The following is a 23246-nucleotide window of genomic DNA, read 5'->3' on the forward strand; positions in this document are numbered from 1 at the left end:
TTTGCAATAGTCATAATGCTCAAAAAAAATAAATAAAGGTTTACACCATCTTCATCTGGCACAGTTTGGTGATGAAGTTGGGTGAAGATTCATGTCCTGTCATTTTCGTCCATTCCATATGAAGCTTTTCCTTCCTCCATTGCGGTCCTAAGCAAATTAATGGTCCCATGGCTAGCTAGAGCTAACACATGGGGACAAATTGTCCTATTGAAGGGGATAACTAAACAAACAAATAATGCCTAATCGAGCGACCCATTTGCACATGCTCTATGACTTAACACGTGAGCAGTAGTATATTCGGAATTCAAAATTGACATTATTAATTCATCACAAAAATTATGAAAGCTAAAAGCATTTGATTGCTCTTTAGACTTTTATTTTGAGCAGTGTTTCTGAGAGAAGGAACAAGAGATATATAGGACAAGCTATAGCAACAAGACAATAATATGACAAGCTAGCACTGTGCATATGGGACCCTTGTGCACCATAGTTTCTCACTATGTGCTCCTAACATGGATTTTGCAGTGTTTGGTATGGAGAGGAAGAATAAAAATGTTTTTATAAATAGGTATAAGGTATATACCATTTGTGATGGAATTGTGAAACCCAAGCACATTTCAACATTCCTATTATATAGTCTGTACACGTTGAAAAAAATGAAAAAGAGAAGATATAAAAGTACAAAAGACCCTCAAGATACCAAAGTAAATGAAATGAAAAGAATTTTTTTTTTCTTTGAGAGTGATAAAGCTGTATTGACTTGCACAATCTCAAAACACATGTAGCTTTACAGTAACATTGAGCCAAACCCACCAAATTGGATTGGTATGGTATGATAGAGGAAAAGCAATGTGTCACTTTCTATACAGCTTCTTTTTATTCCATGGTCTTTCTCTTTGTCAGAGTCCTTATCCAACCCTTCCTCACCTTGACTCCCTCCACCTTGCTGCCCACGTTGGCCTTGTTGGACCTCTTCCATCTGATGACTTGGAATAGATGTCCAATCCGCTTCCGCCACCTAAGCGAGACACGCGGTTTCACATGCTCTATCACAGTCTTAGTCTCCTTATTGGACTCCTTGCTCAAGTTTTGATCCCATGCTATGTTGTAATTTTCTAGAGAGACCTTGGACAGTGTGTTCTTCTCCCATGAACCCACGCCATTATCTTCAAACTTGATTGATATGAATGAATCTGCCAAAGTTAAATTTGACCATGAAAATAGGTCCCAAAGAATGCCAAAACAAGACTGAAAAATAAACAAATAATTTTAGTCTCTCTAAGATTGATGTTGCTCACTTGCTTGTCATTTTAAATTATGAAGTTTCAAAACTTATAATTAACCTTTGAATTTTCAAATTGCTATCAATTTGCCCCTCCCTCAAATTCTCAGGCTCTATTAACTACTTAACATTAGCTACCCCAAAAGAATAACTTTTGTTTTAAACATAGGGAAAGAATGAATTTTGAAGGACAAAATGACAGCATTTCAAAAATTGAGAGACCAAAGTAACAATAATTGGAAAGGTTAAAAGTTAATTGCAATTTTTATAACTTTACAATACCAAAGTTCGAAGAGATAAAACGTATTTTAGCTAGAACAAAAATAAATAAATAACAAAACAAAAATTCGTCTGCTATGTGGTAACCAACAGAAAAAATACACAGTATATTTTTGTACCCAAATGTAGTTCCTTCAGAGGCTCGGGAGGTATCTTCTATTTCATAATTTTTTTTTTTTTTTTTTACTCTTTCCTTTCAAAAATATTTACTGATATACAGAGGAAGTGACTAGGAAATGACATAATCACATCAGTGACAGAGCTCATGATCCAAGAGTAAAGTAAATGTAGTTTTATTTTTATTTTTTATGGCACAGCAATAAAACTTCGTAGCCTATTGACTATTTTGTCAGCAACTCCTAATTTGTGAGGCTAAATGAATAATTTCAACTGTGCTCTTTTATAAGTCTCAAAGGTTGTACTTTCAAGAATCAGATATAATAACCCTTCACAATCACTACCCCGATTTCCCAACTATTTTACATAATAATATATTACCTGGTTTCAACAGAGCATGAAATCAGAGAGAGAGAGAAAGAGAGAGAGAGAGAGAGAGAGTTCCTGCTAATACCAGGTTTGCCACTCCTAGTTTGACCATAATTTTTTCATTATACAACAAAATAATTTAACGTATACAGACACACAGAAACTAGGTGTTTAGGCTATAAAATTTCATAATATTAATGGGTATTTGCGACCACATGAATAAATGGAAATTTTGACAATAATACTAGTAAGAAAAGCAATGATGATAGCAGTAGTAGTAATAGTAAGCAATACCTTCTTGACTGGTTGAGGCATCATGATAAGGGTTATCAGATTTCCAATGTCTGAATTCGAGACGACTGAGAAAAGAGCCAAGAGCAAAGATCTTCGGAAGAGTGATGGGTGGCTTCTTGTACATGGAACTTTGGGCTCTACGGGTGCTTCTAGATGAGGAATGGCGGCCTTGTTTTGAGGCCAAGACTAGAAGCCTCTCATTCAAGCATAAGGGGCAGACCCCTATAGCAACTTCATTCGGATGGAAACAGCAGAATGAGTTTTCCTCTCTGTGCCCATTATTCATGTTATGATTGAGGAGTGAGTGAAGAAGAATGAAGAAAGCAAAGTGAAAGAAAAAAAAAAAGGTGAATTTAAAGGAGGGAAGAGAATAAGAAGTGAGAATTTTATATGGTTGAGAGTGGGTAGGTCATTTATAGTATGGGAAAATGTAACTCGTAAGCATGGCCCACCAACATATCAATCTTAACACAAAGTAATAGGTAGAGCTAGACATTGAGATTGTACTACGCGGAAAATCTTATTACAGATTCTCTAATACACTTCATGCAGACTCTATTTTGAAATCATGTTTTGAAAAACATAGGCCTATTTGCTAATGATATTCTAACAACATTGTTTAAGTATTGTGAAAATATATGTAAATAAAAAATATTGTGAAAATACGTATTGTATTGTTTAAACAACAAAAACTGTTGTTTAAACAACACAATCAAACACCTCCAAAATTTTAGATATGTAGCTATGTATAAAATAAGTGTATAATAAAAACTATGTGACTATCATTGTTCTTTCTAAAATTAAAAATTATAACTTTTTGATTTATTATTTCACCTCACAATAAGGGAAACAAAGATAAACTGCCTGATGCACTTGTTGAAGGCTCGGTTATGGAAATAAGGATGAAAGGCCCTCAATTCCGAAGGACAAAAAACAAGGATGACTGGTGGGGAACCAGGGATATACAATAAGGATATCAATGAATTAAGGAATGGGCTTTGCTTGCCCAATGAAAGTAAATGTAAGAAAAATAGAGTATTGCTTGGTAAACATCGTTACATAAAAGCTTTAAACCCATTCCTCAAGTAGTAAGTCAAGTATCTTTAAGAAATTATGAATTTATCAAGCACGCAATAGAAGAATGATTCAACCACAGCCTCATTCCACATGCTTCACAAGCTCCACTATCTTCTTGGATTTTGGAAACTCACCGATACGTGGGAACTACCAAGAATAAAAAGCCCACTAATAATGTCACATACCAAGTCCCGAGGCATTTACCTGATGGTACCCTATAACAATATAGAGCATGAACTAGAGATAGAGAGGAAGTTAGGGAATTTAGAAAATGAAAATTATGTTTTTACATTTAGTCTTCATGTACACTTTACATGGTAGAAAAAATGTGTACAAAATCATACACTTTACATGACCAATTAATGTGTAAATATATCATTGAAGAAGGGATTTATAAGTCTTGTCTTCCTATCTTCTCCTTCCCCATTTTCTGTGTTGTTTATCTATTTTATCTCCACACACACACACACACACACACAAAAAAAAGTTTTATAAAGGGTTCCAAAAAGATCACCTACAAGATACAACTAAGCATCAAATTTGGAGAATCATATAAATTTCTCTCAAATGTTACCAAAATTATCAAAATCAATATATGCTCTAAAAACCATTAAACCAAAACTCTATAAATAACTGAATTTGGATTTCTATTATAAGTAATGAGTTGACTTTGAACAAACACTTGGAAATGTCACTTTTAAGCCCTTTAAAATGTAGCCTCAACTATCCGTTAGAGATTGAAAAAGTCTCATTTCCCTCATTTTTCTACAAAATTTTACCCAAAAAAAAAACATTGTGCAGTTATTTTGCTCGTGCAAATTTGACCTCACTCAAGTGGTCCTTAGGCACCCTTTAAGCGATCCTTCACTTAAGGTCATTTGTATAAGCTCACGCTCACTTGTGCTAGCCTACATCCCATTTGGTCTCACTTAAGGGTGTCCACCCAAACCCAGACCTGACCTAACCAACCGGACCCGATCGAAACCAACCCAAGAGCTCCGGCAGTCAGCTGTGGGTTACAAATCCCATAAACCGACTCAGGTGGGTCGATTGGCAGGTTCTCTCCTCTAAAACCCGCCTCAACCAACCTGACCATAAAACTTACCAAAATCCGGTGATTCAAGCTTTTTTCGACGAGTTTTTGGTCAAAATACTTTAGATCCAACAAGATTTATGCCATATTTGGGAGATCTTACTAAATCTAGTGAGATCTTAGCCAAATCTGGTGGAAATCTCACCAGATCTAGCAAAATCTCACTAAATCCGATAAGAACCCCTCGGATCTAGCAAAATTTCGTCTGAAATAAACTATTTTGGCCGGATTTTTCCACCGTGGACAGTTTCGACCGAACCGAACACTTTCTGGAGCAAATCCGATCGCTCCAATCTGATTCCCTCGCCGATCGACGACGCATCTGAACTTCCTCCACCCGATTCCGTCAGGTCGGTCGCAGGTTGGGCACAAACCCAACCCAAACCGATCCATGGACACCGTAGTCTCACTCAAACGATCATTCATATATTACAACATGCATGTATATTCACAAATATACAATATAGATTAGGTGGCGGATTACTCATATGGTCACTATCAATCCTGGCATCAATTATGTCTAGATTAGTGTGCCTTAATACCTCCATTTTGTTATATATAAGAAAGTTCTTGGCATCAATTATGTCTACATTAGTGTGCCTTAATACCTCCATTTGTTATATATAAGAAAGTTATATCCTAAGCTCCTAGCCTTAGATTAGACTATTTCATTCTCTGCCCATAAGACACCTTAGAAATATCATAGACCAATAGCTCCTTTAGTAAGTCTTAGAGTTAGAATTTTACTGGGGGGCTATCATATAGGTTGCCATGTGATTTTTTTTTTTTTCTTTGTGGGCACAAACTACGTAATTGGTTCCCTAGGAGGGGAAGAGGGGGTGGGCAAAAACGTTGATATTTATGGAGCGAAAGCAATTGGTGATGGAGCCATTGTTTGTATATTGGTGCTCACGCGTATAGTCGATTTAGCAAGTTTTAAATGTGATGTGATTTTAACTTTTTAGTCAAAACAAGAGCAGAGCACCTCATAGCATGCATTGCATACAAATGTTGATGGGATTGTGGGTTAGAGGTCAATTGGTCAATATTTTCGACTCCCACTTCATTCTAAGGCGCAAAATGTAAGGCTATTGCTGTAAGGTAAAAAAGTAGCTCAAATGACAAAGTGGCTGTTCAGAAATAGGCAGAGTGCTTTTAGACATGAACTTTGTAATTTGTAAAAGGTGGGGACTTTTATTATAATTAAAATTAAAAAGAAAAAAAAAGGTATATTGCAACATTTTCACAATATTTATATAGTAAATTTGAAGTGAGAGGTTGTTATGGATGAGAAAAAAATAATTTAAGTTGTGGATTTAAATTAAAACTAATAACAACTTACCACTTATAATTTATTGTGAAAGTATTATAAAAATGTTGTAAACTTTAGCACTTCTGTTTTTTAAATTATGTTTATGAACACACATTTGGTTTTGGTTTTCCTTACTATTCTCCTAAAAGCTAGTTGCCATATGTATTCCCAAGGAAAATAATTTCTAGTGCGATGATTGGAACTTATGCCTTCTTGTTACAAACTCCCCTAATGATTTAAGAATCTAGTCAAATAAGTGAATAACGAATTTGGTAGTTCAAAAGTCGAGTCAACTATTGAAGGTGTGTTTTTAATGAGTAACTATTGAAGGAGTAGTTATTATCATTGAACAGATTTTTATGTAATAAGATACTAGTAATTATAGAATTAAATAGGTAAAATCCTTTAAAAATGTATAATAGTATGTAACACCGTAGTTTTTTCTCAAGGAACAAGGACCGGAAACGGACGACAATGATTTAGGATTTTCTTTTTCTTTTTCTTTTCTTTTTTTAGAGAATGGAAATCTTTTACCGCTGAGGTATTTATGATTCCTTTTTGTAATTATTATTGAACTTTCTTGAGTAATTAGAATGATTTTGTTATTAATTTTTATGGTATTTTTATAGATAATTTTTTTATTTTTTTATAACATTTTTTTATGTTGTTATAACATTTTCACTGTTTTTGCTGAAAATGGCCAAATACCACTATTGGTCAAAACTATTAGTGTTTTACCACTGTTTAAAAAATATTTAGCAATTTATCACTTTTTTAAAACTCGAGCCTGTGAAACTCGAGTTCTACGTGACATTTTTTAATTAAATTAATCCATGTAAACAACATTTTTTATGGAACTCGAGTTTTTGAAACTCGAATTCCATGTCAAACTCGAGTTTTAAAAAAGTGGTAAATTGCTAAATATTGCTCAAACAGTGATAAAACACTAATAATTTTGACCAATAGTAGTATTTGGTCATTTTCACCGTCGTTTCTTAGCAAGTAAACGTTAGTGACAAGTATTCAACACAAAAAAAAAATACAAAACAAAATTAAATTAAAAAGCAAACAAACAAACAAACAACAACGCATAGTGACAAGTATAAACTAGGGGCCTCTACTAGTTGGGTTCAGTCAAATTGCCCAACAAACCACCACCCAACCCAACTGTAGCAAGTATTAGAATTTAAGACCCGTTGTCGACTGGTAGATGTGAGTCGCAGACTAAAAGAGCTTCAAATTTTAAACCATCAGATTAGTCAAAGTTGCCAAATCTAGGGGAGATCTCCTCCAGTCAACAGAGATCTCACCAGATCTCACAGAAATCTCACCTGATCTCACAAAAATCCCACCAAATCTAGTGAGATCTTCACCTAATTTATCACTTTTATCACTATAAAGAGTTGTGAAATATCGAAGATGGACAAATGACAACAATATATAGTCAGTCAATTGGAGTCAAATTTCTGGGAGAGAACCGCCACTTGACCCAATGTTGATTGATTTGGAAGCCCTAAACCTATCGTCAACTACTATCTGCAAAAATTGAGCGGTTCTTGATTAAGTTGACTTTTGATCAAAAAAGTTTTTTGAGTCTAGGTCAATCTTGGACAACCCTCGTATAAACAAGTAAATAGAATGAGAAAATAACTATGATACGATCCCATAACTAAAGGGTCCTTTCAGAATTTATTATTTTAACATGCAATCTTTTTTCATCCTCGTGTGAGAGAATGTTACATGCAACATTTAACACATCTAAACCATTTGAACATAGTTGTTAGTGTTGTATGACACGTATTGTATTGTGAAAAAAATTATTTTGCCGTAGGTACATATCGTTTATGCTCATGATTCATACAATACATAGGTACTTATTGTACGAATTATATGTATCCCACAATATACAGACATGCAAGTTTAAATTGTGTATTTTTGTTCAAATTTGTGCTCTAAGTTAAATCCAACAATTTGTTAAACTTATTTTTAACACAATTTTATTGGGCTAGCTACTTGATTAGGCCAAATAAAATAACATCCATGAGTTTTTTTCTTCTATCTCTCTTATAAAATTTTATCACACTTTACACTTCACTTTCACATTTACAAATTTCTTTTCAATACTTTGAATAAATTTTAAATGACAATATAATGATTTTTATATATAAATCAAGCAATTAGAATGCCAAAAAGAAATATAAAGAAAAAAAGTTATTAAAATTAAAGATTGTAAATACTGGAGATGATGAAGAAGATGTCAATAAAAACTTAAATTGCATGATGATAAAAATCATGATAGCAATGACTTTGACCATGAATATGAAGTAGATTAAGCAAGATGTATAATATGATGAGAAAGAATAAAGCTGAAAATACACTTTTGGTCTCTACATTTTGGGCATATTCTCATTTTTCTCTCTAAATTGATTTTGCGCCTACTTCATTTCTTGAAAATAGAAAATTGTTTTCGTTTTGGTCTCTGTCATCAACCCAATAACAGAAAAATCCTACATGGTAAATAGAGTGCACTATTGGCACAATAAATGCTAATCTAGCTAATGAAATAATAATAATAAATTTTATTTTTCCAATTTTTTTCTTCTCTCCTTTAAAATAAACCCAGAAAGAAAAAAAAAATCTATCTCAAAATAGTGAAAAAAAATTATAAAATATTCACATAATTTGGTATCCCACAAGAAATTTCCTCTCAATTCTTTTAAGGAAATTGAAGCTTCCAGTAGCCACATAAAAGAAAAGGTGATTATTTCTTTAAACTTATTCAATTATTTGTAGCCATGTAAACTTGAAGCTTCCTAGTAGCCACAAAAATAAAAAATAAAAATAAATAAAAAATTGAACATAAAAAAAAAGGGGTAAAATGCAAAACTGAACCTCTAAGTTTCTTCAGATTTCATTTTAGTCCTCTAACTTTGCTTTTGTTCATTTCAGTCCTATAACTTTCAATTCTATTCAATTAATACTTTTCCATCAACTTTTGTTATATGTTATGGTTAATTTTTCAATTTTATAAATTTTTCTTCAAATTTTTTAAATTAAAAAAAAATTCAATTAATGATTAAAAAATATTTTCCAGATTGTTTTCCTAAAAATTTTAAAAAAAGTTAACAGAAAGGCCTTAATTGAATAAATTTAAACTTAGAGGACTGAAATGAACGAAAGCAAAGTTAAAGGACTGAAATGAAATCTGAAAAAAGTTAGAGCATCAGTTTTGCATTTTAGCCAAAAAAATATATCTTTAGCCTTTTCAGCATTGAGAAGTGAAATGTCATCCAGGTCTTGGAGGTCCAGCGTGAAGGGAGTCCAAATCTTCTATCCTACTCTTCATGCTCCACTATATATTTCACGAATAATTATATGCCACATGTCCATCTATTTTATTAAATGCAAAATTTATGTCTTTTAATATTTCATTTACCTAAATATGATGGGTTAGTTATTTATTTATTTTAGGAAATTGAAATAATAGAAGGCATAAATTTAGCATTTAATAAAATAGATGAACATGTGACATGTTTTTATTTGTGGAGTATATAGTGGAGCAGAAAGAGTGGGATAAAAAATTTGGACTCGTGTGAAGGAGTTCTCAGCACTAATTGAAAGAAGAGATGGGGAGCATGGTCTCTTCTCCTAAACCATTCTCTCTCTCTCTCTCTCTCTCTCTCTCTCTCTCTCTCTCTCTCTCTCTCTCTCTCTATATATATATATATATATATATATATATATATATATATATATATATATATATATATATATATATATATATATATATGCACAAGGTGGAGCTTCCTCTGTCTTTCTCCCATGGAGTTTGGTCTTATGAAGATCTAATGTTTTAGTTTCTTGATTTGGGAACTCGGTGGTGGTGAATGGGTTGATCGGCAGTGGGTTTGATGGGTTTGATATGAGAACTTAGTGGTGCTGGGTGAGGTTGAGATTGGTGATGGGTTTGATTTGCATTTGATGGGTTGATCCATTTGATGGGTTTGATTTAGTTTTGGTTTCATATGGATTTGATGGGTTGATCGGTTTTGATTTTTTTTTTCATATGGTTTTGATCAGTTTAATCTTAAATTGGTGGCTTCTGTTTTGGTTTTGATTTTCACTATTTTAATATTTTGTTTTGAAGTAAAAATAGTCAAATACCACATTTTGGCAAAATTGTTGGCAATCTAACACTGTTTCGGAAATATTTAGTAACCTACCACTTTTTTGGTACTCTAGTTTCTCAAACTCAAGTTCTAATTGGTACTTGAGAACACAAGTTCCTAGTGAGTCTGCCACCGTGGCACTGGCTGAGCTGGATTTTGGGCATTAAAAAAATTCCACCTGGTATTAATGTTAAAGGTGCCTAACAATGATTGGCTAAAGGATTCTAGAAGCCAACCCAAATACAGGATAAACATGGAAACCAAAAGGATTGAAAGGAGATACTGATGCATATCTAAAATTTTAAAATCTCAACAAATTTTCCAAATTATAAATTTTTTTTTCTAAATATGCGAAATTGGCCATTCCTTCACTTCCCTTAGCAGTGGACAATGACTTTGCCAACAAAATTTCTCTCAACAAACAAATTAGAGCAACCATCACTGAAGAAAGTGCAAACCTATCATGTTATCAAAATCACAACGGTTGAATAAAATATAGAAATTGTTAATTAGAACAACAACATAATATAATGCATCAATGTGATGAAGCCCTAACAAGTTTTCATAGTCACCCCAACTAAATCTTCAATTGAATCAAGAATAATATGTTGGAAACAATACCAAAATCACTAATACCTTGCCTGTTTAAATTAAAATAACATACTTTTTTTAAAGTAAAATAAAAATAACATACTATAAACTAGTTCCACTACAGGACAACTTAATCCAAAATTTAAAGTTTGAAGAATATGACATTCAATGAATACAATTGGCAATTAAATCTTCAATTTGTAATAACTGCCCCCAAATTATATTATTATGGAAGTTACCATTCAAACTTTATAGCCCCAAGCATTAGGTGAGGAGCATGCTTCTAAATGGTCACTAACCCCCAAATTATCCACAAATAACCCTAACCCCCAAATGGTCAAATAAATTACCCCCAAATTAATCCCAATCCCAATTACCGACAATTACCCACTAATAACCCTACCCCCCCCCCCCCCCAAAATGTTCAAACAAATATTAAGAGTAAGGAGAATGTACCTTGTGATTCGAAATTGAAGATGCAGATCGAGAGTGAGAGTACAGAGCGAGAGGGAGAGTGAAAGCGAGAGCAAGACTAAGAGCGAGAGGGAGAGGGAGAGAGTGAGAGTGAGAGCGAGAGCGAGAGCAAGACTGAAAGGGAGACTGAGAGCGAGAGGGAGAATGATAGCGAGATTAAGAGAGTGAGAGGGAGATTAAGAAAGTGAGAGTGATGAGAGAGTAAGACTGAGTGGGAGAGAGGGAGATTGAGAGAGTTAGAGTGGGTGTTGAAAATGGGAGTGATTTAAACTTGTAAAGTACTCGAGTATTTAGGGCCTAAACTTGAGCCATACCCGAGTTCATTGAACTCGAGTATGGTGGACTAATATCTTGTGGAATCCGAGCCATACCCAAGTTCACTGAACTCGAGTATGGTGGACTACAAATTCCTAGAACCTAAGCCATACTCGCATTTAGGGAGCTTGGGTACTGTGTTTTACACTAACACAGCACTCAAATCCTAGGAAATTGAGTATAGGACACACAGTACTCAAGCTTGTCATCCTCGAGTACCAAGTAGCATTTTAATGCCCAAAATCTAGCTCAGCTAGTGTCATGGTGGCAGCCACACTAGGAATTCGAGTTCACTGAACTTGAGTACCATTTGGAACTCAAGTTTGTGAAACTCGAGTACTAAAAAAGTGGTACATTCCTAAATATTTCTAAAACAGTGCTAGATTGACACAAAGTTTGCCAAAATGTGGTATTTGGCTATTTTCACCTCTGTTTTGATGGGTTTGCTGGGTTTCAAGAACATGAATAGTCATGTTCTAGGAAGAACACGAAGAACATGTTCTTTCAAAAAAAATAATGAAAAGAAAAGGAAATTAAATTAATTACTTTATTTTAATTTGAAAAAAATCATAAGTTTAGATTTTATTTCATTTTTTTTTTTTACGTGGTTTTTTAAAATTAAAATTTTGATATAGTATTTTTTAAAAGAGAGAAAAATGCTAACAAAATTTTTTAAATATTATTTTATTCACCACGTCAGCATCTAACATGCCATATATACACTCCGTCTATCACATAGGACTTTTCTATTAGTGGGTTAATGATAGGGACCAAAATAAAAATGATTTTCTGTTTTTAGGGACAGAGGTAGGCGTAAAATCAATTTAGAAATCAAAATGAGAATAAGCCCAAAATGTAGGGACCAAAAGTGTATTTTTGCTAAGAATGGATTATGTATTATCTATTTTGAGTTTGACCAATTTGAATTTGGATATTATAAATTTATTTTAATTTCATTTATTTAGTTAGCTTTATATATTATTACATGAGTGATGATTTAATTAGTCATTAGTTACCACTGGGGTGGTTGGTCCAATGATCATGGGCTCACTCCTAAGAGTTTGGGACTTGAAAGTCCCAAGTTCAAATCCCGCAATGAGAAGTGTCTGGGAAATAACTACATTCTCTTGATCCATACTCACTAGTGTCCTTGTCTGGATCACCTACTCGCACAGGCCCAAGTCAAGCAGGTAAAGTGTTACTATGGTCACGCTTATATAGAAGACACCAACTTAAGTAGTCCCCCTTTACCCATTTTTCTCTCAGCACAAAAAAAAAAAAAAAAAAAAAAAAAAATTTATTACTCGAATACATTTAAATATATAAAGTATAAAACATACAGTTTGTATATTTATATCTATAATTTTTTTTAATTTTTCTCATAAAGTGTTTGTCGTATCATATGATCATGGGCTCACTCCTTAGAGTTTGGGACTTGAAAGTCCAAAGTTCAAATCCCGCAATGAGAAGTGTCTGGGAAATAACTACATTTTCTTTATTCATACTCACTAGCGTCCTTGTCTAGATCCCTTACTTGCACAGGCCCAAGCTAAGCAGGTAAAGTGTCACTATAGTCACGCTTATATAGAAGACACCAACTCAAGTAGTCCCCCCTTTACCAATTTTTTTCTCAGCAAAAAAAAAAAAAAAAGTTATTACTCGAATACATTCAAATATATAAAGTACAAAACATACATTTTGTATATTTATATCTATAATTTTTTTTAATTAGTCTTATAAAGTGTTTGCCGTATCGTATGATATAGAATACATCCTATACAAAAATAAAAAATCAATTCAAAATATAATTCACATTTTGATAAATGAAAATTTTTATTTTGTATTACAGGAATATACAACAACCCACTGACATATGGGTAAACTCCGTAAGTTTGGAATTTACCAAGTGAGATGTTATCTAGTGATACAAAATATCACATCATAAATGAGACCATCCACTTTTGACTTTTGGAACAGCTTCCCAAGGGTCCTCCAGCCCTAGCAAAATTTTCCTTCAAAAAAAATAAAATAATAATAATAATAGTTTCAAACTTGTGCTCCACACAAGGTTGTGACTAGTGCATGCATTCACTCTCTCATAGTCATGGACACATTTTATAGAAAGAGATAGGTTAATACAATTATACAAACAAATGGAAAAGGGAGAAAGAAATGTAATTGGGTGTCTGCGAACCTTTTTTCGGTTTTGGTCTTGTCTGTGAAACATTTTTTCTTTTTCTTTTTCTTTTTCTTTTTTTTGAAATGTATAAGGAAGTGGCCTTGTCCATGAAACATCTTATTAGAAGCCTTAAAAGTGTGGTAACCAACAAACGACATCACATGGGGAAAAGGCAAGGTGCTAGTCCAATTGGATTGGCTTCAAGTCAGGTTCACATCATGGACAAAAGTTAGAGATGTGGCTCTACTTCTTGCCACCTAATTGTGTAGTCTTTCTCCAAATCAACCTCTTTCTCCCTAACATCCCCACACTTTTAATCTTCCGTATACCTTAGACTTAATTTCTTTATATTCTGAAGTTTGAATCCTGATTATGCCAATGGGTGCTTGAAAATGAAAAGAATTAACAAAGCAATAGAGGACAAATTGACCAATTGAGGTCAATTGAAATGTATTGAGAGTTGTTAGGTGCCATCACTTTAGTGGTTTGCAGATTATAATTTGAGATCAAAACACACACATAGCTAGATTCAAAACCAAGAAAATTATCAGCCGGTAAGATGAAAATAAATAAATTATCAAACGATTTATATACATGATATTGACAAAGAAGGTTTCGGTCATCTGCAGTATAAATGTTGCATTGTTCGCATTAATTTTGAAAATATGATTCAGCTTGAAACTCTTAAAGGATAATCCTTATAAGCAGTTGAGTGAAGAAATGTTTATTGTGGGAAAAACTTTTTGGTTCATGTTTTTTCTCATAAACGGGAAGCTATAATTATTCACAACACTGTACATTTTATAAACCCGAGTTTTTTTTCTTTTCTTTTCTTTTTTTTCCCCAAGAAACTCAACATTTATCTTATCAACGTTGGTCTCTCAGTATTCCTTGTTTCAACACATTGAACCATGAGGTAGTATTCTAACGCATGTTTGTAACTCTCATAAATGATGGAACTTTTTTTCATTTTGTGTAACAGGTATATATATTATAGAGCATCTCTCCCACATGAATGTGGACCCCGCAAGCTTGGACTCATCCACGTGAGATAGATGCTATATATCCAGCTTCGTACACCAAATACTACCTCCATGAATGATCTACTGGAGTACCGGTGTGAAAGAGTGTGTTTCTTGAAAACGAGAACATGAAGAAGAGGAGAGGTCAGGACCAGGGGAGGGGAAGGTGAGTCTAAATAAAGTTATAAATGAGATTAAAGCAGAATAATTCCTTTAAAATATTGAGGTGAAAAGCGCTTGAAACCAAACATGTATTGCACTGTTGGGGTTGGCAAGCAGTAGTAGTTCACGCTCTTCCATTAGAAGAATGAGTATAAGAGGGGCATAGCCAGTCCCATGACATTGTAGGGATCAGGTGCAAGCCAAATGATGATAAGAATTTGTTGGCTTCTTGAATTGAGCAGGTACTAAATCGTTTGGCAGTCCTTTCCTTTGTATTGGTGATATTAGGCTAAAGGAAGGACAAGAATCAACAAGTCTGTAGTCCACAATTTTTCACAAAATATTTCACAATTATGGAAGTTTAAATTTAGAAATGGAGGGTGATAAAACGATGTTAAAAATGTCAATATGAGAACCAATAAAAACATGCAAACTCAACTGCTGTTAAAATTGTTGTCTCAAAGAGAATTAGGTGCCCAAGTAGTCTAGGAGGCAGAAGGTTCAACTCACATCCTCCTGACAAATCAATGGCAGGTAGAAGGTTCAACTCAATGGACCAAAATTTTTCACCTGTGTGAGCATACACAATTTTCGCATTTGGCTTTAGGAGAACATCATCAAATTCAAAGGATCATCACATTCGAAGACAGTCTCTTTGTCTAAATAGGTACACCAAGACTGAATCTTGCCCCTGTGTAGGCAACTGCTGCCTTTGAGCCTGGGTCTAAAGGGTACTTCCATGCTCAACCAATAGATAGATTGGGCGTCCTCTTGTTTGAAAGGTAATAGTAAGACCAAGATTTGTCCTTGTATGGATGTATGCAACTTCTAGCTTGTCTCCCCACTCACTTTAAGGTCACAGGAGGTAAGATAGTACCAATAGATAAGGGGAAGGATTGCACTCGAGGTTTGTATGAACTAGACCTTCATTTACCCTTTATGCCTCATTGTACCTCAATCCTTTGCAAGCTATGTTTTAATCTTAATCATATCCCCACAATGCTCTTTTATAAGCATGGATGAATTGGGATCGTTACTCAGCTGTTAAGGGCTAGAGTGGAGAAAAACTAGGCCTAAAGTGTGGCATTATGAAAAATGCAAGTGAAATGATAAAATAGTAAGGTTGAGAGTGATCTATCCTTCGATTCTGGCTTCTTTTTATCTGCCTTAACTACTAACAGTGGTTTGTGCTCTGATTAGCTTAACTGAACGTTGAGACACGAAGAGACACAATGTCCTGTTAGTATTAGTGGACAATCGAATAAGGTACTCCTCTCAGCTAGTATCATCAATTCTTGTTCTATTGTGTTATCGCTAAAATTGGTCTTAGACCTTTAAGCTTTCTTTGCCATTCAAACCTCTGCTTCTTGATTATTGACGCATTTGATGGACTAATTCCCCCTTCCAAAAAAGGTCCTAAGAGCCAAGGTTTGCCCCCAGTGCTCAAGTGGTATACCTGTAGTTCGAAACTTACCAGGGCTTAAGGTTACAGACCAAGAGTGAAATTGTTCAAATTTAAATACAATGACACAATAACCTGTAAAGGAAAGCGATTAGAAAGAGTTAAAGTGGAGCAATGTCTTGTCTCAAAGCTTCCTATGCTGCATTGGTGATCTCTGAATTTCCCTAGTTTTGACTGTTCAATTGAGAAGGTTCCCTGATGGACCAGTAAGTCTTGATTTTGCTTTGCCGGTGAGGGTGGTGTGATGTCCAGCTTTCCAATTTTGCAGAAGACAATCACATAGCTCCATTAACCATCCTTGATACTAGGTCCCAAATTAGTTGTTTGAAACATTGACAAAATCCTCTAATAATTTAAGCAGAGTTTTTGAGAGGGGGAGGGGGGGGGGGTGGGGGGGCAATTAAAAAATGACTAAGTTATTATCCAAACTAGTGTGGTAAAATCTCCTCCAAGTAGCAATTCACAAGGCCATCTGTGTATTTTTTCTTCTTCTTTTTATAATCAACCATCTGCATGTATTAATTAAAAAATTACATGATTCATTAAAAAGGTTATGTGACTAAAAGTATACATGGATGGTCTTTTCAATCTTCACATAGGAAATTGAAGGAATTTTACTCCAAACAGGTTTGGAGGTCAATGGTGTCCATTAGAAAATGGACACCACAAGACTTGCGCGAGGTGTATGATTATATGCAAGAAAATGATGGTCAAGAAGATGTGTTTTATATACATGAAATCCTCAATGAAATTTGACCGTGGAATTAGTAGGAGTAAAAATTTTAATGACATAGTAACTATCCGTGATACAGAGAATTGTAAGAGAACAAGATTTCGCATGCCAATGCTAATGAATGGTTCTCATAAATTTAGCTGCGTATCGCACTGGACATGGGCTGATAGAGTACAAATAATAAAGGAACTTTAATTTTCATGTAACTAATAAATTGGCTTTTCACATTCATCGGTCAGTTTTACAAAAATCTTAATCAATGTATCTCTCCTTTTAAAACAAAAACCAAAAAAAAAAAAAAAAAGTTTCTTTGTAATTGTCTGTTTACTTTGTATGGCATGATGTATGTTTAGTACCCATGATGTTCTGGGATTGATCACATCGTTACACGTATCTCAAACCCATAAACCGTGAGAACCTTATGTTGAATTGTTTATACTGCGAGGTAAAAGATTATTAGACTGTTTTTTATTTTTCACTCTTTAACTTCTCTTTCTTTCTTTTTTGGATTACATGGATAGTAAGTACTGTTTTCTGGGTTTAGCACAAAATAGTGTTTTCTGGAGTCTGGATACTAAACTACAATGCGTCAGGAAATCTAAAGACAATCAGGAAAATTAATGCAGTAGGTCAAACAATTTTTAGAGATTATACCATGGGGAAGTCTTAAGTTTTTGTGAATTTTGGGGATAATTTTGCATTTTAATTGGTTGAATACTTTTGTTTTATTTTATTTTGTAGCTGGATTCCAGATGAACTTGCCTACATTCTTTCGTGTCAGCTATCTTGGGATTTTCTGATTAAGCAATTTATTCATTATTTTACTTTTTCCAACTCTGTGAATCATATTGGGATAATCAAGTTTCCTTTTCTAGCACTTTAAATCTTGTTATTCTCTTTATCTCATTCTATAATTATGACACATACTTACAGCTCTGCAAGCTTGTATGCACTGGAAGCATAAATGATATACTTAATTGGAATATATAATGTAGGTTTCACAAAATTGGTGATCAGTGATCAAGTAAAGGATTAGAAAAAATTTAGCCGAGAAAGAAATCCAAATGGCCCAATACAAGTATCTTATTTTTCTGTTGGTCCTCTCACGATCAAACATTGGTTTGTCATGGTCTTGGTTTCCTTCACATGCCGGAAAACAACCTAGTGATGACCCTCCAAAGATTCTAGGAATTTCTGGTGATGTTGTGGCTGAGTTCTCTATGGATGCTCTCAATGATGAGAAAGGAATTGAAAGGGTCAACAATGCTAGAACAAAAATAACTGGCCTAAAATCCTGTTGGTATGATGCATATCAAGGACTTTTTGCCAAGTGCTCCGACATCACTGCTGATGACAATGAAAGGCGGAAGAGATTTGCTTGGGATCTTAGCAATTGCTTTCAGAAAGACTCTGGAAGACCTCCTTTTCCTTCATGCCACATTAGCTCTCCAATGAAGGCATGCCTCGAAAGACTAGATAACAATGCCATTCATACGTACCGTCAATTCTTCCTCGAAACCAATTCTATTTGCCATCAGTTACAGTTAAGTATATTATTTTTTCTTATTTAATTAGCTTCCCATTTTCTTAAAGCATCTCAATACAATTTTGGATGAGCCTTGGCATGTGTTGGGATGGTGGAGTTTTTCTAAGAAGGGACTTGTTGCTACGTATATAGAAAAAACCAAAAAACGTTATGGGAAATACAAAATCCGATTTGAATTTTGATTTTGTTTTTGTTTTATCTACAGGTCTAATTATTTCAGGCGTCAAACTGAGAAATTGGTAAATCAATTAGTAAAATCGGCTAACTATGCTGAAGAAAAATTAGAAACCATTGAAGAGAAATCGGAGAATCTGTTGCGGGGCTCAAAAGATATCCATGACTCTTTAAGTAAAATCGATCAACAAACTCAACAAGTGGCTCAGACTTCTAAGAATGTCAGCAATCAGATCAATGGTGTATTGAAGCAGTCAGAATTAGTTTTTGAGCAATCTGAGAAGATTGCAGCTTCTCAATTGGAATTGCAGAAAGGGCAAGAAAAGATGAAGGTAAAGTTGGAAGAAGGGATGACAATGATTCATGAGTATCACAATAAACTTGGTATGGAAATACACAATCTACAAAATGAGACTGGTGAAATAGAGAAGAAGATAAGCAAAGTGGGAGATGCAATGCATACGAAGATGAGTAATCTGCAAAGCAAAGCTGATGATATTGGGAATATAGCTGGAATCTCCTTAGACAAGCAAAAGCAACTTCAAGAGGGGCAATCTGAAGCACTTCAGGGGCTTCAGTTGCTGTCCAAATTTCAGTGCCAAGCACTAGAAGAGAGCAGGTAATATAGGCAGTAGAGCCATGTAGGTAAATTTAAATTTCATATGTGTAATTTATCTAATGAGTCATTTGATATGAAATCTGCAGGGGTATCTTGCAACAGTTAGCTAAATTTGGCCGTGAACAGCAAGAAGAGCTTGTTCAACAACAGGAACAGCTTCAACGATCCCATGACCATCTGTTTGAAAACTCAAAGTCTATATTGGCAGCTCAGGTGTGTTTTTTATTTAACTTGCATCTTTCAAGTAATCCAGTCACCTATGTAAGTTCTCAAATTGGTTTCTCATCCCGAAAATTCAATTTGGTGCTATGCAGGAAGCCTTTGAACAAAAGCAAGCAACAATGTTTCTTGCTTTAGATAAGCTGTTTGCCTTGCACAATGCCTTGCTGCTCGAATCACAATTAATCAAAGCTGCCTTTATGTACTCTATATCAATATTTATACTCTACATGCTCACCAGTACAAAGCCAACATACAACGTCAGACCTCAGCTTTATATTGGTAGGTGTATTTGCCTTTATACTTTAAAATATGTATAGAAGTACATTTTTTCTTACTAGAGCTGGAATGTTAATGAATTTTTTTCACAGGTCTATGTGCTACATTCTTAATTGAATTTGCTATACTTCGATTTGTGCCAAAGGCTATTGACCAACAAACATGGATGATCAATCAAGTTAGATCGTTCTTTGTGATTCTTGCTTCTGTACAGATTATACATGCCATTATTACATACAGGTATCTAACAAAAAATTTGATATAAGCAAAATTTAGGTTGATCCAATTTTTTATCCTACATTTAAAGGAAGCACCTTCACCAAATTTCAGGGACTTTGAGAGGTTGAATTATGAGATGCTACAAGATCTGATCAACAAGGTTAAGTCTTGGGATACAGATAGCGATGTAGACTGGTCTCAGTGGATAGACATGGAGATACCGGATGGCATAGATAATCTCAAGGATTCTGACTATTTGCCTTCAAAAGAAAAAGATACTGGAGAGAATTCAAATGTTACCTCTTTAGCTACTAGAAAATACAATCTTCGTGGCCGCTGTCATTGATTTTTTTTCTCCCTCTGGTGACAAATAAATTTAAACAAGAATTCAATAGCAGTACCCATTCTAGTACCCTTGGGAAGAACTTGGATGTATTGGAGCTAAATATCAGGCTAAAGTAGGGTGCTTAAAAAAAACACCTATTACTGAATTATATAGTTATAAATGAAATTTTACTATTTGATTCACGTTAGGGGTTTTTATTTGTTCAAATAAGTTAGTTATAAATTTCCAAACGCAGAAAATATTAGTATATAGAAACCTCTTCCATTCCCCTGTACTGTGTTCTGTTTTCTGCAGAAATTTAATGATCTGTTTGTCAATTATACACAGGCTTAAACAATAGCCAACAAATTGAAAGTTTGAAACTATGGATACACATTGCTAAAAATGAATCCCTTCAGAGTTCAAGAACTGTAATTTAATTTCCTATGTAAAATATTATAATTGAAACCTACCTGTTTTTTTCCAAACCAGCTGTTAGAAATAGCAACTCTGGTCTAATTTTCTAAATATCCAGCTTCAATCACAGTTTTAACTCCTCTCCATGACACCAATTTCTATAACGTTTGTTATTTATGAAAGGGGAAAAAATTCCATAACATCAAGAATTCTGGAAAATAAGCCTGTTTCGATCATAATTAAATGAAAAATCAGCAATACAACCTAACATTGAGAAGAAACATTACCATTAAAGGGACCCAAAACCTTTCATAAGCTTAGGTAGTCAGAACAATTCATGACTTCAACTTATTCAAAGCCTAAACAACACAAGCATTGATACTAAACTTTAAACCTAAAGTTCACTCTCCCTGGTTTGGATTGATTACTTTCTCTCTTTTTTTTCTTTTTTTTTCCAATAGTTGGGGGAGAGGGGATTGGAAACCTAGTTGTCTCTGTCGGAAACACCAGGATGTGCCAACCTGTTGAGCTATGAGACTCTTGGCAATTAATTACTTTCTTCGTGAGATATCTCAGAGTATAACAGAGATCACACGCTAGCAGGTTTGCTGGACCACCATGTGGATGATATTGCTATTTAATTTGAATCAAATCCAAATAATGAGAAACAAAGCAAAACCAAAAATTGATAGGATTTTTGGGCCATTCTTGAAGCAGAACAAAATCTTATTATTAGAATGGGGATACAAGAGATGTTTTACTTGATACTCATAAATCAACCTTAAAATAGAACTTAATTTTAAATAAAACAATACAGGAACATAGTTATGCACAAACTATCAATAAATATAGCCTATAGAATCGTTGGAGCAAAATTTTGAACTGACCCATTGAAGATTCACTTTGACTTGACATATAGATCCCTCACATATTCTTCCTTCACAATGTCTCTTAGTGAACCAAAATTTGCAACGTAAGTGACAGCTTCCAAGACTGACGAAGCTCCTTTTATCTTAATGTTGCCAAATTTCTTCCTTCTTGGATCATACAACTCCAAAGTCTCGTCATCATGTAAGATCAAAACGTTTCCGTCCTTCAAAATCATCATCGGTCTAATTTCCCAAAATAATATACTATCAGGTGAGTTTCTAGGTATAACAAATTCCTTAGTCCATGACTCCTCTACACCATATATCTTCATCAACCAGACGTCGAGATTGGTGACATTAAAATAGTTGTCACATTATAGAGAGAACCTCCCAAAACTCCCAACACCATCCCTCCCCGGAGGTCATCAAAGTTCGGAGGCGGCAAAATTGGTCTCAATTTTACACCATCAATGTCAAAAGCACATATTAACCCCAAGCTCATAGGAATTTCATAACCAACAATCCAGTGAATAGCACCATTGAGTGGAACTCCGAAGTATTCTGTATTAACTGGGAACGGGATGTTTGGTATGTTCCTCCACTTGTTAGTTCCAAAAGTGAAATTTTCACACAATGATTGAGACAGCTTCTTAGTAACTCATATCACTTTGTATTGGCTATATAGTTTCTTGACTAAAACCAAACCCATATACCACCGCCTGAACCGATTTAACGTGCAGTCTTTCCTTCCTGAGTTTTTGAGGTGTGTGAACGTATTCACCAGTAATGGGGTTGATAATATACAAAGTTTTCGTCGATTCTAAATCGTAAAACCAAAGCAAGCCATTACAAGAGCCCACAAGTTTCAAGCGAGAACGGTTTGGAAGGTTTGCATTGGAGTAGTTAAACTTCATGACATGTTCATGACCTGGTTCAAGCTCAACTAAGTAAATATTGTTCTTGCCTCCCTCTTTTGGGCTGCTTAACACAAGGGTGTCATGTAGTTTCAAGCTTTGCAGAACTTCAGAGTCTTGGCCTGAGAGCAAGTGGCGCCATGCTTTGCATACCCGTCTGAACTGAAAGATTTTCTTCATAGGGAGCTGGGAGAGGGTGTCACTGGTTAGGACGTAGGGAAGCACCGACATTGACCAGCTGCAACTAGGGTTGTCTCTCTCGTTGTCAAGGCTTGCCCTTGCCCTTGCCCTTGCCCTAGACCTTTCCATGCGGCTTTTACGGCCTTTCATGGTGAAGGCTAGCTGAGAGTTCTCTCATGGATTACTTCAAAACTCAATTATGATAAAATCTTTATATATAAGATAAATTTAGATAACAGACTCTTGGTTGGAGTAGAGAGTAGACTATTGGTATGAATCATAGCTAGGTTTCCTATATGCGGTATAGTTTTATTTACAGTAAATTATTGGTAATAAAGTTTAACAGAAGGTAAATTATTTTGATGGTTAATGAAAGTGTTCATTTGTCATATAAAAAAAAGAGATAGTCACTTATTAATACAATCATCACAACTTCTAAGACCCAAATTTTATTATATAGTATATCAATAAAATTTAATATATATATATATATATATATATATATATATATATATATTTGAAGTATGAAACTCAAAAAATATATATATGAAAAAG

At 34.4% G+C, this 23246-nt stretch overlaps 3 protein-coding genes across 3 annotated transcripts; 1 reads left to right on the top strand and 2 right to left on the bottom strand.

The window, feature by feature from the left end:
- Positions 1-529: 529 nt before the first annotated feature.
- On the bottom strand, positions 530-2723 carry LOC142618776 (uncharacterized). Its single transcript, XM_075791796.1, has 2 exons — positions 2342-2723; positions 530-1193 (listed from the first exon to the last, which is right to left on the bottom strand). The coding sequence occupies exons 1-2, from the start codon at positions 2625-2627 to the stop codon at positions 877-879; spliced, it is 603 nt and encodes a 200-aa protein (XP_075647911.1). The 5' UTR covers positions 2628-2723; the 3' UTR covers positions 530-876.
- A 15269-nt stretch (positions 2724-17992) lies between these two features.
- Positions 17993-20410, top strand: LOC142618409 (protein GAMETE EXPRESSED 1-like). Its single transcript, XM_075791339.1, has 6 exons — positions 17993-18473; positions 18682-19269; positions 19356-19482; positions 19584-19770; positions 19860-20007; positions 20098-20410. The coding sequence occupies exons 1-6, from the start codon at positions 17995-17997 to the stop codon at positions 20330-20332; spliced, it is 1764 nt and encodes a 587-aa protein (XP_075647454.1). The 5' UTR covers positions 17993-17994; the 3' UTR covers positions 20333-20410.
- A 1216-nt stretch (positions 20411-21626) lies between these two features.
- On the bottom strand, positions 21627-22841 carry LOC142620509 (F-box protein At3g07870-like). The gene is made up of 3 exons (XM_075793871.1): positions 22311-22841; positions 21985-22198; positions 21627-21910 (listed from the first exon to the last, which is right to left on the bottom strand). The coding sequence occupies exons 1-3, from the start codon at positions 22839-22841 to the stop codon at positions 21627-21629; spliced, it is 1029 nt and encodes a 342-aa protein (XP_075649986.1).
- Between the last annotated feature and the right edge of the window lie 405 nt (positions 22842-23246).

Source organism: Castanea sativa, chromosome 12 (genome assembly GCF_040712315.1).
Source record: "Castanea sativa cultivar Marrone di Chiusa Pesio chromosome 12, ASM4071231v1".
Classification (NCBI taxonomy): domain Eukaryota; kingdom Viridiplantae; phylum Streptophyta; class Magnoliopsida; order Fagales; family Fagaceae; genus Castanea; species Castanea sativa.